At 42.1% G+C, this 13,694-nt stretch overlaps 1 protein-coding gene across 1 annotated transcript; it reads left to right on the top strand.

The window, feature by feature from the left end:
* Positions 1–6,696: 6,696 nt before the first annotated feature.
* Positions 6,697–13,680, top strand: BIRC7 (baculoviral IAP repeat containing 7). Its single transcript, XM_032198544.1, has 7 exons — positions 6,697–7,213; positions 9,921–10,020; positions 10,617–10,695; positions 10,793–10,838; positions 11,801–12,016; positions 12,919–12,975; positions 13,477–13,680. Exons 1-7 carry the CDS (start codon positions 6,697–6,699, stop codon positions 13,677–13,679), a joined length of 1,218 nt encoding a protein of 405 aa, XP_032054435.1. The 3' UTR covers position 13,680.
* The last annotated feature ends 14 nt before the right edge of the window (positions 13,681–13,694 follow it).

Consider the following 13,694-nt stretch of genomic DNA (forward strand, 5'->3'; position numbering starts at 1 on the left):
TATCAATTATTGATATGGGCCAAAACAAACCTATTCTGAGTCAATTTGCTTAGGAGAAACAGGTGATTGTTAGTGTGAAGAGCTCAAGAACATACTTTTCTGCCTGTTGCCCAAGTAATAGGCAGCTAGGCACATCTCTGTGCCATAAAAACATGTTCCAAACTATAGCAGAATTTAGTAGGAAAATTAGATGTTCCATATTCCTTAATGGCTGATTTTCCACCAATTAAAAAATGTGTTCTATTAAAGTCATAACAATGCCTGACAAATCCAAAAAAACAGCTTTCAACCCACTCTATCTTCTATAACATATTTTTGTAATAGACTGGACACTGAAATCACGAATTTAGGAAACCCTACAAAACGTAATAATGACTTGTGGCAGAAACACTAATTCTCCTTGTTCCAAGGAACTATAATGTTAATTTGCTTTTCTTTGAAACCCCAGTACTATCAGTTCCTCTACTGATTTTTGACTATCTGCTGTGCTGCGCAGATTTTTCTTTTGATATGTACTGTGTTCTGTTCCTGTGGGCTGGTATATAAATAGCGTTTGATTCTAAGCACTTTTCATGAATAGTGTTGCAAGCTACATTTGAGCTGTTCCTAACCATTACAGTACATAAAGTCTTGAGGCAATCAGATGCTGTGGTAGTTAGGGCTGAAAGAAAGTATTAGGGGAGGAGATTAAAAGGTTGGAATCCTTAGGAAATCACTTAAAACATGCATCTGTTACCTGTGTATTAGTTCTGGCAGTGTAAGCTTATTGTAAGTGTATTCATAACAACATTTTTCAGCTTGCCTGAATTAATGCTTGTTAACACAGGGAAGGATTAATCTTTTATTATGTTATTAATGTGTTAAATTTGTTCTTGATTGTTGAAATATCCAGTGAGGAATTAAAAATGACCAGTCATCAGGTGGAAAGCACAGCAAGGGAGACAGTGATGAGCAGAGAAGATCCCTTTAGATATGTGGCTCTACTTGTTTTTTTGGCAAAAGAAAGGACCTTGAGCTGAATGGAGAAGCAAAGCGAGACTTTTAAGCTTTGCCCTAGGGGAATGATTTTGTGTTTGTCTCTGGTGTGACCAGTCACTTTTCACTGTGCCTTGCCATCATTCACTGAATTGGATCATGCTGCCTGTCCACAGCGGATTTGTTTTATGGATGCCTTGGAGTTCGTGTCAACAGACAGCAAGCAGCCTGCTGTGGTCCCTCAGTGCTGCACTGGAAAGCAGCTGGACAGACAGACAGGCGTCCTGAAAGGTTTTAGTGGTGCAGGAAATACATTGCCAGCAGCTCTCATGAGAGCAGCAGAGTGCAGGTGTTTTGCTGCAGGATGATTCCAGCTGGCCATTCAGTGTGAAGGGAGATCAAGGATAATAGATAAGGAAGAGGCAGCCAGAAGATGAAGAGCAAGACCCTAAATGGAGAAACAGAAGCAGTCACCTACTTCTATGGCAACTAATTTAATGCCTCAGCCCAGAAAGCAGTTATCTCACAAGGTCTGAACTGAGCCCTGTTTTGTTCTGAAAAATGGGTGCTTGTCTCCATGGAGCAGTTAAGGGTGGTTCTGAACAAATGGGAACAGGAATTGTTGTAAGTTTCCTTGATATCCTGCCCCTTTACAGATCAGCTGCAATGTTAAGCAATGGCATCTCAATCCATGCTCCCAACCTCCTTGCTTCTTTGATAATGCCAGCTGATACACTGTTTTTCCCCTGTTACAAAAGCCTCTTTCCTCAGGATTTTTTGGATTCACTTTTAGCTGAGCAATGAAAGCACAATAGTCTTCCTTGAGCTAAAACCATACAGAACAGCTTTATCCCATTACATACATGTAGAACTTTAATATTAGAGACACTGAACTCAGCTGGAGTGTTTCCAAGGGTTCCTGTCACTTCAGCCCTTTTAGGCTCTTTCACATCCTGTCTTCAGCTATACTCTGGCCCTTGTATTTGATTGCTTTCCTTCCAAATCAGGCTGATATTAGCAAATATATTTTTGATTAATTATGTTTACATTTATTTCTTCCTAGAGTGTTTCAATTCACTGCCTGGCACGGGCTTCCAGTTACCCCAAAACAAGCTCAGCAGTGTAGAATTTAATGCCTTCCTCATGCAGGGGCATGGTGGTGATGTTGTTGATCATTATCACTGAACTGTCCTGGCCTCCTGGTTGATGCTTACTGTTTTCCACATTTGATTGTCTTTAGCTCATTATGCTCTTCATTTTAAGACAAGCTCAAAAACTCAGTAGGACATCTTAATCCTCTGAAGAGGAACTAAAAATATATACAGATTGCTAAAAAAAAAAAATCTTAATTTCATACAACACGTTATTGAATGTTACTTGCTTTCAAAATTTTTTGTGTGCTAAAATAAAACCCCATCACTCGTCCTTGAGCATGCTGGCTTATTTTTCTCTCTGCATCGTACTTGTCACTTCTTCTGCTACAGTCAGTAGTCCTTATGAGCGTTCCTTTGTTGGTGAAATGTTCCCTCTAAGATCTGTTATATGAGTGTCCTCCAAAGAAAACCTTAAACCTGTCTTGAAGCTTGTATGATGTTAAAAGAACTCTGTATTAACAGTTAAAAAAAAAAAAAAAAAAAAAAAAAAAAAAAAAAAAAAAGGATCAAAAGATCATAATTGCTAGAATCAGTCAAATTTTGTAAATTAACTTAGAAGCTGTCTTTCAGCTCCTCTGAACTCTTATACAGCTTTTCCCTCTTTAAGAGGCTTGGAAGATAGGGAAAGGACAATATAGAAGAAAAAAACCCAACAAGCTTGTTCTTGACACTGCCCAAGGCACCTCATAAATCTGACAAGTTACTCAGCTGCCCTGTGTTCAATATCACCATCTTTAAAACAGAGGCAGGGGATATCTGTGATGTATTTTGAGATTGTTTGCCCTTGATATAGGCTAAACATGGAACCATAGCCCCAGCCACCCCACAGGCTCGCCCTAGGAGAAGTGGAATTGAACAGACCTGGCAGCTGAGTACACCTCTACACCAACACGAGGGTGGGTGCAGCAGTGCTGCCCTGTGCTGTGGTCAGACTTTTTAAGCATTTCATGAAAGTATCCCTGCCTTGCAGCCTACTGTTGAGGGTGAGTGTGACTGTGAAGTCAGCGGGCCCAGGAGCATGCCACGTTCCCAGTACCTCCTGAGATCAAATTTTAGATGCAACGCAGTTAGAAGCAGTAAAAAAAAAAAAAAAAAAAAAAAAAAAAAAAAAAAACATTGCTTGTAAAATGTGTCATAAGATGAGAACTGATCATTCTTATCTATTATCAGGTAACTTGCCATAAGCCATAAATAGTCCCCTAACAGCCTCGGTAAGAGGGACATTTTTTAAGTCTGTATCTTGCATTTTTAGGATACATTCTTCAAGAACAGGATACATGGAGCAGAAGATAATGTGCAATTGCATACAAATTCATTGTGGACAAAAGAAATGAATCACCTCCTCGTTAAAAGATTCTGTAAATTTCATATATAAGCACTGCCCCCTACTGCTCAAGGGATTTTCATAAATGTGTATTTAATTAAAAATGTTTCAACAACAGAATGTTTAATTAAAATATTTGTATAGGCTTGCCTGTAAGAAAAGGACATCTTCTTAGAAGAAAGTTCCCAATTTATCATTTTATGAGCATAAAACACCTGTGCTCTTACGTTAACAGAAGCAATTTGTTTTCTCAAATGCATAGTTTAGAATAAGATACGTGCATCTTCTCAGGCAGAAAGTTAGTAGAGACAACCACATTTCCAAGTAACTGCACCTCTCAAGACTGACCTTAAAGTCCTTCCTTCTGAATTATGACCACGGGAAAGCAAAGGAATAGAAAGATTTCAAGTTGTAAAGGTGACAGTAGCAAAAGAATTAGTGTTTATCCCCAAAGTAAGGGCAACATGATCTATTCAAGCACTCTTCAGTAAATTCTTGTTGCTATTGTCTTTCATTTTATGGTACATTTTCTTGGAAATTGTAAGGTGCAAAGCATGTATGTGTGAGTGCAAGGTGAAGAAGATAGAGTGATGCTATTGTAGTCACAGCATTACTGCAAGCACTTTGTGAGCTGCTGTCACGCCCCTGTGTGACATCGTGGCAGATTTGATGTATGTCATAACTTAACGTCTGACAGCCTCCTTTTAAAATATGATTATGTTTGTCTCTATTGTATGAAGTGGAAATTAAAGAAGAAATCGTAATTGCACACAACATCAGCAATTTAGGAAAATCACTAGTCCTACTGAGAACCCTTTTACTTCCAGCAGTGATCAATGTTCCCAAGGCTCCCACGCTTTTCTGGCATGGCACAGATCAGTGTCAGCTGCTGTGGTTTGAAAGCAACTCCCCCAGAGGACTGCAATGCACTAGTGGTGTTTGGACCTGACTCAGCTGATAATGAAATTCCTCTGTTTCAGTGGGGCTTTTGAAAACTGTTTTAACATGGCTAGACATTTGCTATGGAGGATAATTTGTGCCCACTTAGACTCCATTACATTGTCAGGGCCTAAAGAGATTTCAGTGGACATCAGAATCAGACTAGTTAATCCTTAGACCACACTTCTGAGGTAGAAGATGCAGTAATACTTATTTGAGGGACAGGGAAACTGAGGCACAGTCTTTGACAGCCTGAGTCTTCCAAGTCTCTAAGCAGCTCCTTCACTCAATTGCCTATTGGAATCAGAACTATTGGAATACCTGCAAAAGCAGGAACATGCTGAAGGCAGCTGTACTTGAGATGTATGATAGAGCCATCCAAGCACAAAGCCTTTTAGCATCACACTATCATAGTCACTGCTATTATTACCATGTGTACATTTTAGTGATTATCTGTACATCTGCAGGAGCACTAAAACAGATTCTGTTTCTTCATAAGCATGGTGTTTAAGTCACAGCTGCTAACTGGAAAAAAAAAAAAAAAAAAAAAAAACATATAAAAAAAGTGATTTCCCTAGGAGATGGCAGAGCAGAAGGACTAGGTGTTCTTATGAAGTCCTGCTCAGCCTCCAGATCTAGTGGCAAAAACACTACAGCAGAACAGGAGGAGTGCAAGTATTATCTTAAGTCAAGATGCCACAGCTAGTATTATGCTAGGTTTTAACCAGGACACAGGACTTACTTGTTTCTTAGGCTCAAGCAGTTATTTTCTGGAAAGACCTCAGGATCAATTTCACATCCTCACCAGCTGACTTGCATTGAGAAAATTTGGGCTATTAGGCCAAGAGAGAATTTCAGTGCAAACCCAACCAATCAGGGAAAAAGATGCTTTAGAAATGGCCACTGTGCCAGGCAGTATCACTAGCCTTGTGTGAGGGCTTCTGCTCACTTGGAGTAAGGTCTCTGTGGTGTGAAGGAGAGGAGAGTATTGCCCGAAACTTAGGTTGGGAGAGCTTTAGTTATTGGAAGTTGTTTGTAATTTACTTCAGGTAAGCAAGGTGTGTGTTTTTTTGTGCTTTTGTTTCCCTAATTGTAGAAAATTGTTGATGTTAGCTGTAATGTGGCTTTGAAAGTATGTTGTTAAGTAGGTGTAAGCAGAGGATAGTGAGAGAGCATTATATTTTATTTGTGCTATAGCTATTTAATATATTGAGTTGGTGTGGAGTGTTGTTATTAGCTATTTATATGCTTTGTAGAAGATTTAATGCCTTTAAAGTAGGCAAACCATAGCAGCTATGTTTTTTTTTCTGTAAGCTAAAACTAAACATATGTTTCTTCTTCCTGTGCCATATCTTTTTTATAAAAAAAAAAAAAATCAGCTGGTAAGCTTTTGGGTGGAGTAATTCTCTTTTCCTTTTACTGTGAAGCTTATTCAATGCTCTATTCTGTTAGTCATCTTCTGGGGGGCAATCAATTTGATTCTGTTATGTGAGTGTATGACCCTTCCAAGTGTGTTTACAAGCCATGTAGAAAGTGTTCAAAGCAGTAGCTGAGCTGCAGCCTAAGTTTTGCAGGGGATGGCCCTTCCCTTAGGTAGGACGGGGACTTAGATAACTGGGCATTTGTTAACTTTAATTTCCCCTTGTGTAGAACTAGCACAGGCAGAAAGGGTCCTATCTTTCCTTGAGTTAAGGCTGCCTTTCTTTATCAATTGAACTTAATTATTTTGGGCTGTTTCCTGGAGAGTTCTCTGTAACAGGGATATTTCTCTGTTATGTGAATTTGGCATAATGAGGTTATGAGTAGCCTGGTACTGTGAACTGGACGTGATCTCCGTGTTCGCTTGGCTGTAGCTGTTTTCTGCCCTGTCTCTTTTTTTTGAGCAAAAATGCAGTCTGTTTAATGGTAGCTTGAAGGCTGAGCAAAATGATTGGGGATTTATCTCACAGATCTGAGGCTGAAAGCTGGATTGGCTCTGCAAGAGGTAGCATAGGTTTTGCTCTCCTCCTTTACTATCTGTTCCCACAAGCATCTCTCCGGTAAACTGGCAGAGGGGATCAGAAAGTACAGGTCTCCTCCCTTCAGACGTGCTAGCAAGGGCTCAGCAAAGTACACAAACACCAGATCTGCGATTAGGCTGCAATTCTGAAACAAGCTCAGTGTTGTCGAGAGCACGAGATTTCCAGAATATGCGTGGGGGTGAGCAGGGGGGATGTAGGACAAATAATGCAGGGTGAGTGCTGTCTGACCCTGGGAATCCAGCTGACTGCTCTGGATTATCTCATTCTCTTTCAGAACGAGGGCATGGCGGACACAGTACCAGCAGAGGCTTCTCTCAGGACTGCTCACTTCAAGCTCTTCAATTTCAGCATGAGGGACAAAGCAAGAAGACTGAGGACTTTTTCCCAGTGGCCAGACAGCTCACCGGTGCCTGCCTTGGATTTGGCTGAGGCTGGGTTTTATTTTGTGGGTCCAGAAGACTGCGTACAGTGCTTCTGTTGTGGTGGTATCCTGAAGGATTGGAAAGCTGGCGATTGCCCGATGTTGGAGCACCTGAAGTTCTTCCCTTTCTGTGAATTTCTTTTCCATGGGACTGTGCAGAACCAGCAACAGCTTCCTCTCCAGGGAATATTTGACTGTGTGGATGGGCAGCTCCTCAGCCTCCTGCAGTGGATGGACATTGAGGAGGTAGCCGTGCCCAATCTGCCAGCACACCCAGAAATGGTGACAGAGGAGATGAGGCTGTCAACATTTCAGAACTGGCCGCAAAGTAGTGAGATGCGTCCCGAGCAACTGGCTGGAGCAGGATATTTTTACACAGGTAGGAACACCTAAGAAAGTCTCTTTCCATCTGTGTAATGTTGTGAAAGTATGTTTGTGTACAGTGCTTCCTGGGAACCCATAGCTAAATCTGAATTTACTGTACCAAATGCTGGAGGAAATGCAGAAGCAGAAGACTTGGCTAGAGAGAGGAGTTGACCATGCCTTATGCAAGTTTTGCTTACCTGAAACATTCTGAAGAGCAAACAACAAAGGCTCTGCAGGGGCTGTAACCGAGTACTTGAGATTGCTGGCTAACAGCACAGTGTGAGTGTTTTATCCACACTGCACATCAACCTAACATACTCTGCCAAAGCCCTCAAAGAAGCATGCTGTCCTCTGCAAGTGTGGTCCCCTGTAAAGCAGGATCAGTTGCATTTCTACCTTGCTGTCACACGATATCTTCGTGAATGTGCTGCTGATTTGGGATCCTGCAGCACTTTAAGATGCCTGCCTGGCATCTTAACAGCATCTCATCTGCTGCTTCCTTTGATGCTTCTCACAGCTTTATGCTGAAGTATTTACCAGCACTTTGGTGGTGAAACGTTTCTGGCTCTGTTCTGGTGATATGAATGTGTATGTTAGCTGGTATCTTTACACCAGTTTGTAGCTCCTAGACACAGAAGCAAACCTGATGAATTAGCACCTTCTTTAGCTGAAGCTCTACTTTGAAATCCGCAGTGTTTCTTAAAACTCTTATTCAAGGTAGTTTTTGAAGATGTGTTTAATGTTATTGCTCGCCCAGATACTTGCAAGTACACCTGGTATGGTTAGAGACCACATCCTTCCTTCTGCACGTGCTGCTTTATGTACTGCTTGGGCAGAAGACCCTCGTATGCTGAACTCTGGTTTTTGGGTACTGATGAATCCACTAGTAAGTCTGCCTTTCCCCTTACTGACAGGAATGGAAGGATGATGTGTTTTAAGCATATATTTTACTGGAATTAATGGGTGTTGAACCTATTTATTGCTTGCACTTTTAGAAGGGTTTGAGGCACTTCCTTTGTATGCCATGTTTTGTGTAAGCCCAGGCTCGCACCTCAGCCTTCTCAAGAATCCAACTCAAGGAAATTTATAGATAGATAACCCATTTGTGGCTCACATTCATAAGTAATAAGGACACTGGACTTGTATTACCAAACTAGAAAAGATGCTTTTTTGAGCAAAATATGTAATGTTTCTTGTTATCATATGAATATATGGTGGTTCCTCCTTGAAAGCTTTGCTGGATAGGTATCAAGTCAAAGAAAGTGTGAATCCAGCTTCCTGGATTGAGCAGTTGGAGGAAATCCTTCTAGTTTAATCATGATTGACTGTAATTAAATATTGTGGGTGGGAAATCCTTTTTTTGTGATCTAATGTAGTGATAATTGTGTTAGAAATGTTCCTTCTTCCATGTGATGAAGGGATCTATGGGTTTCATATCTGCACATCAGTAACTGAGATGTGGAGGGAAGTGGCAGTCTGCATCTACAGACTAAAGTTCCCTCTTTGAGAAAAATCCTGGGTATCACGAATGTCTCATGCTCTCATCATTGCAGTAAAACTGACTTGCCTCTTTCTCCATTTGAGTACTATTTCTTAGCAAGGCTGCCCTTTCCTTTCATCTTTAAATGTTGTGATTGCTGCATCTCAAATCTGCACCTCTGGTGTGCACGTAGGAAGGTCTGTCTAAATAACTGACCTGCTCCTCTTAGCTTGAGTTAAATAAGTTTGTTTGCTAATGGCTTTCTACTTCTGTAAGACTTTCACTGAAGCTTTGTAACCTCAATCTTGTGGTAAATGCAGTTAAATACTAAAAATCTGCACCTGTCTGCTCACAGCAGGGAGCAGCATGTCTGTAGCAGAAGAGCATCGGCTACTTCAGTTTACCTGCTGCTGTTTCTGTCCTTATTAAATTTCAAGGAAAAGAGAAGACCAGCTTGGCCAGGAGCACAGGATAAACCATAAAGCACTGTTTGCAGCTAAAAGCTGCCTTGTGCTGGACTTGATTTCTCTCTTGCAGATCTGCTGTTTAAGAGCCCCCCACAAAGGCTCACCTGGGGACTGTTAGGCAGCAGCCTGTGATGGCAATCCTCTGCTGCCACTTAAGCTGGAGAGCAGTGGAACCAAATGCTCAAAATAAGCCAAATGGTGCCCTGATGTTCAGAAGATCATGTCTCTGACCCAAATTTACTGAAATTGTTCAGGCTGTACTGAAACTTCCATCATCCTTAGGGCAGTGTAGAGAAATCAAAGCCAAGCACAGCTGAGAACTCTTCAGATTGTGAAGAGACCTGCAGTAGCAAGGTGGGGAGCTCGGGACCATATTGCCATAAAACTTTATGCTTATGGGATAGCAGCTGTGTGTGTTGTCTGCTGGTTCTGGCAGATCATGGTTAGAAATGGTGTGTTTATAGGTATAACTGCTTATAGCTGTGCTCTAAATGTAGGTGTGTGTGCACGTGAACTAGATGATCACATGTGGGCTGTTAGCTTGTGACCCAGCTCTGGAATCATCTCAGCCAGCTGCAGCTCTGGGATTTCTGACTATCTTTGGATTTCCTGCCTCTAAACAACTTGTACAATGCTGATAAATTTGTCATGTGCTCAACTGGTCTGTCCTGGAGTCTGGGGTTTGTGCTGAATCTCTCCCCTTTCTTCTCATCTAGGGCTAGGGGAGCATCAGGTGATGTGAGATCTCATACACTGTTTGATGTCTCTTTCAGGACAAGGGGATGCGGTGAGGTGTTATTACTGTAATGGAAGTGTGAGGAACTGGGCTGTTGGAGATGACCCGTGGAGGGAGCATGCCAAATGGAATCCAAGGTAACTTGGTCTTGGCCGACAAATCTGTCTTGTAGCAAGGCCAAAAGGCACATTGTGTGTGTTGTAGTGTGTGTTTTTCTTATTCCATGAGACAAAAGTACCACCAGCTGAGGGACAAGGCAGTCAGACACAGGTGTACAAGTAAAGGGTGCTGCTTCCAGGCCCTGTTATAGCTTAGTTTCTAGGTTTTTCTACCTGGCTAGAGCCAAGTAGGAAGCTAGTTGAGTAAATTCTGTTATGTTTAACTGCATAAGCTGTTGCTATAGTCTGTAACTATCTCAAAGTCTCTGAAACATTGAGAGGCTCCAAATCCTTAAGGCCGAAGTTCCAGGGTAAGGGACCATCTTCAGGTTTTAGTAGTGGGCCAAGACAGAAAACTTGTTTGTAGGTCTGCCACTTAGTCTGTGTTATTCTCTTCACCTGTGGGAGAACCAAAGGTTGGCCTGACAACTTAATCATGTCTCCTCACCTGCTGACTCTCCTATTTCTCCTAAAATGTAGTGTGTGTGTGTGTTTGGAGTCTCTCTCCATGTGTTGTCTTAAAGCCAGCTCTTGAGATACCCTGTACTAATGTATTTAAAACTTTCTGCTTACAGGTGTGAATTTCTGTTGGGGTCGAGGGGGAGAGAATTTGTTAACAGTGTTCAGGAGTCCTTTGCCAGCGCTCGCCCTCCAGTAAGTCATGAATATTTTGTGTGTAGTGAATGGGAGTTTGTTAGCTGAAGTCTGGTGTATGTGCTGCTCTTCTGTGACCATCCTGTGATGTTTTCAGGGACGTTCCAGGGATCAGACTGAACAAGACTCTTCTGCTTCCCAAGGTTGGTGCTGTAATTACGTGGAGTCTTGTCTTCTGTCAAAAGTGGTGTTTGTTCTTCCACCTCACCCCAGCTTCTGTGCACTCTGTAGACTTGGTGTTTTTGAGAGGTGTTTTGATGTTCTAGAAGCAGTTTCTCTTTATTCTTAGGAAATGGTCTCTAGCACAAGAAGCAAATGTACTTGCTCTTGAGACCTTTTATCCTGTTCAAAACAGAACATTCAGCTAGTCTGGATGATGATGTGACTTTTGGCTGCTTGCCTAACCCTACCTGGACTTGTTGGTGCTCTGATGGTTCTGTTTCTGTCTGTGGAGTTGTTCAGACTGCAGCGTTTGAAGTGTATTCAGTAGACCAGAGAACAGCTAGAAGGTCCCAGACTGGTTCTGGGGATCTATTACCATCTGTTATTTGCTGCTGAAAACTTAAGTAGGTGAAATTTGGCTCGTGTAACTGGAAAACTGATTTCCTCATGCTCTTGAAGAGCTTGTCCACTAGGTGAGCTTAAGAAAGATTTATGCCTTTGAACAGGCTGCCAGCTGAATTTCCCACTTAGTGTTAACTGATGAATGGTTGAGCTAGATTATGAGGTGAGAGAGGCTTCAATTTGAGTGTTCTTGATCTTCATGAAAGCAGTTCTGAGGCTTCTGTTCTGGGATATGAAAACAAGATTCTGGACTAGGGCCAGACATGGAGACTTCATTCACTGGCACTGTCCAATAAAACACCTGAAGTTAGTCTCCTGGCTCTCATGGAATTGCTTTCAATGACTTTCTTGTGAGTTATGGTTGGAAGTAAAAGCTGTAAATCTTGATGTTGGTCTGCCTATATAGATAACTTGAGGAATGTTGTGAAATTAATGCCACTTTATATATGAATGACTTCAGAGAGCGGCATGCTCTTCGCCCAGTTACCCTCCCCTGCTTTTTTTTTTTTTTTTGGTGAAGTATCTGCTCACTGCTTTACAGATCTTCTAAGGAACTGGAGATCGCTGTCTCTTCCTTCTGTGGATCCGTTTTCTGTAGCACGCAATGTCCTGGAGATGGGCTTTGACCCATTCTTGATGCTTAGCCTGGTAGGCAACAAGTACATGCTGACTGGGACTCACTACCTGTCTGAGTCTGAACTGATTTCTGATCTGCTCCAGCTAGATTTGGAAGAGAACAGTGTGAAGGAAAGCAGAGGTATGCCTGATTTGCCCACCCATGCTCTTGATGGAAGTTTAACCTCTCATTCACTTGATCTTGAGCGCTGTTGGGACTGTCCTGAGGGTCTGCCTCCTCTCTTCCTAGGCTGGAATTAACAGCAGTCATGCACCTAAGCCTGAAGAGGCTGAAGAATAAGGGGCTGTGATTACTGTAGTATCAGTAACTGAACCTCTCCAGTAGGCCGTGGTGTAGCAGACAGTATTGAAGCTGTCTGCCCGTAACTGCAGTAGCAGATGAACATTGTAGGGTTTCTGCACAAACTCACATCAGTTGATGCAGATGGGCGGACAGAGGCAGTTGTGTGAAGCAAGGCTTTTAGGATGAATGTGTACTCTAAGCCTATTTGAAATCCAATCAAGGACTTCATCAAAAATACCCATAGTTCTGTTTGGATAATGTGTCTTATTTATGTCTGTCTTGTGTTACTTGTCTTATGGAGTCTCTGTGACAAGTGAAGTTTATCTAAGATGTAGTTTCCCATAGACTTTTTCTGGTACAAGCCTACTTTCCAAAGCTCCTGTCTCTGTATCAGCAGGCCACCCCTTTAGCTAAAGCAAAAAATAAAATGACTCTCTCAAAGGTGAGAGTGATTAAATAGTGAGTGAGCAGGTGCTGACTCCTGCTGTCTGATAGATAAACCACCTCTGAGGAGAGAATTCGATTTGGACATATGTCAACCTCCTTACAAAAATACAGTGCCATAAGCACCAGAAAGCATTGGCTTGACCAGGCTGAGTGCATGAGGTTAACAGTTCTGTAAACAAGTGCTTGACTGAGTGGCACTGACATCAAGGACATCACATCTCTTTCAACAGTGCCCTCTGAAGAGGGAAGGAAGGGGTAGCGTTTTAATGCCATCTTCTCTCCTGGTTCTACAGATGCTGAAATCTCATGGTCAAGAGAAGAAATGCAGTCTGAGCAACAAAAGGAACCAGGTGCACTGGGGTGACAGTGGTGGGTGAGGGAACTGCCCAGATACGGTCAGGATAGGTTTTTATAGGAACAGCAGCAGTGGTTATTGTATATGTTGGTTTTAATCCTTAGAAGGAATGTGTAGCAGCCCAAATGGTGGTGGAACATAGGGACCTTGTTGAGGAATTAGATTTCCTTTGTAAAGCAGGCTATTATTTTAAAATAGCTTTTTTAATCAGGGATGTTACATATCTTTATACTGCAATATTGACACCTGTCCCTACTCAGTCCAACATGATTAGATATGCTGAGCCTTAGGTAGGTAAGAGTGAGTCTGTAATAGCTGTAGCTTTTCAGTTTGAGTGAAATTTGCCTGAGAAAGGTACTTCTGACACTTTCCCAGTCAGTCACTGAACAAAATGATGAGCAAATTGCTTTGTGACCACTTAAGGTGACAGGACTGGCCCTCTAGAGCTGTCACAATACTAACTCTTTGGGTTTTCTCTTTTTTTTTTTTGGTGAAGAAGCAGCTCCGCTGAGCACAGAAGAACAGCTCCGCCGCTTGCAAGAGGAAAGGACATGCAAAATGTGCATGGAGAGAGATGTGTCCGTTGTGTTTGTTCCATGTGGCCACCTGGTAGCTTGTAGAGAGTGTGCCCTCAACTTGAGACTGTGCCCGATCTGCAGAGCAGTCATCCAGCAGAGTGTGAGGACTTTCATGTCCTGAGCTATGATGTGCTAA

This window comes from Aythya fuligula, chromosome 16 (assembly GCF_009819795.1).
Source record: "Aythya fuligula isolate bAytFul2 chromosome 16, bAytFul2.pri, whole genome shotgun sequence".
In the NCBI taxonomy this organism is placed as follows: Eukaryota; Metazoa; Chordata; class Aves; order Anseriformes; family Anatidae; genus Aythya; species Aythya fuligula.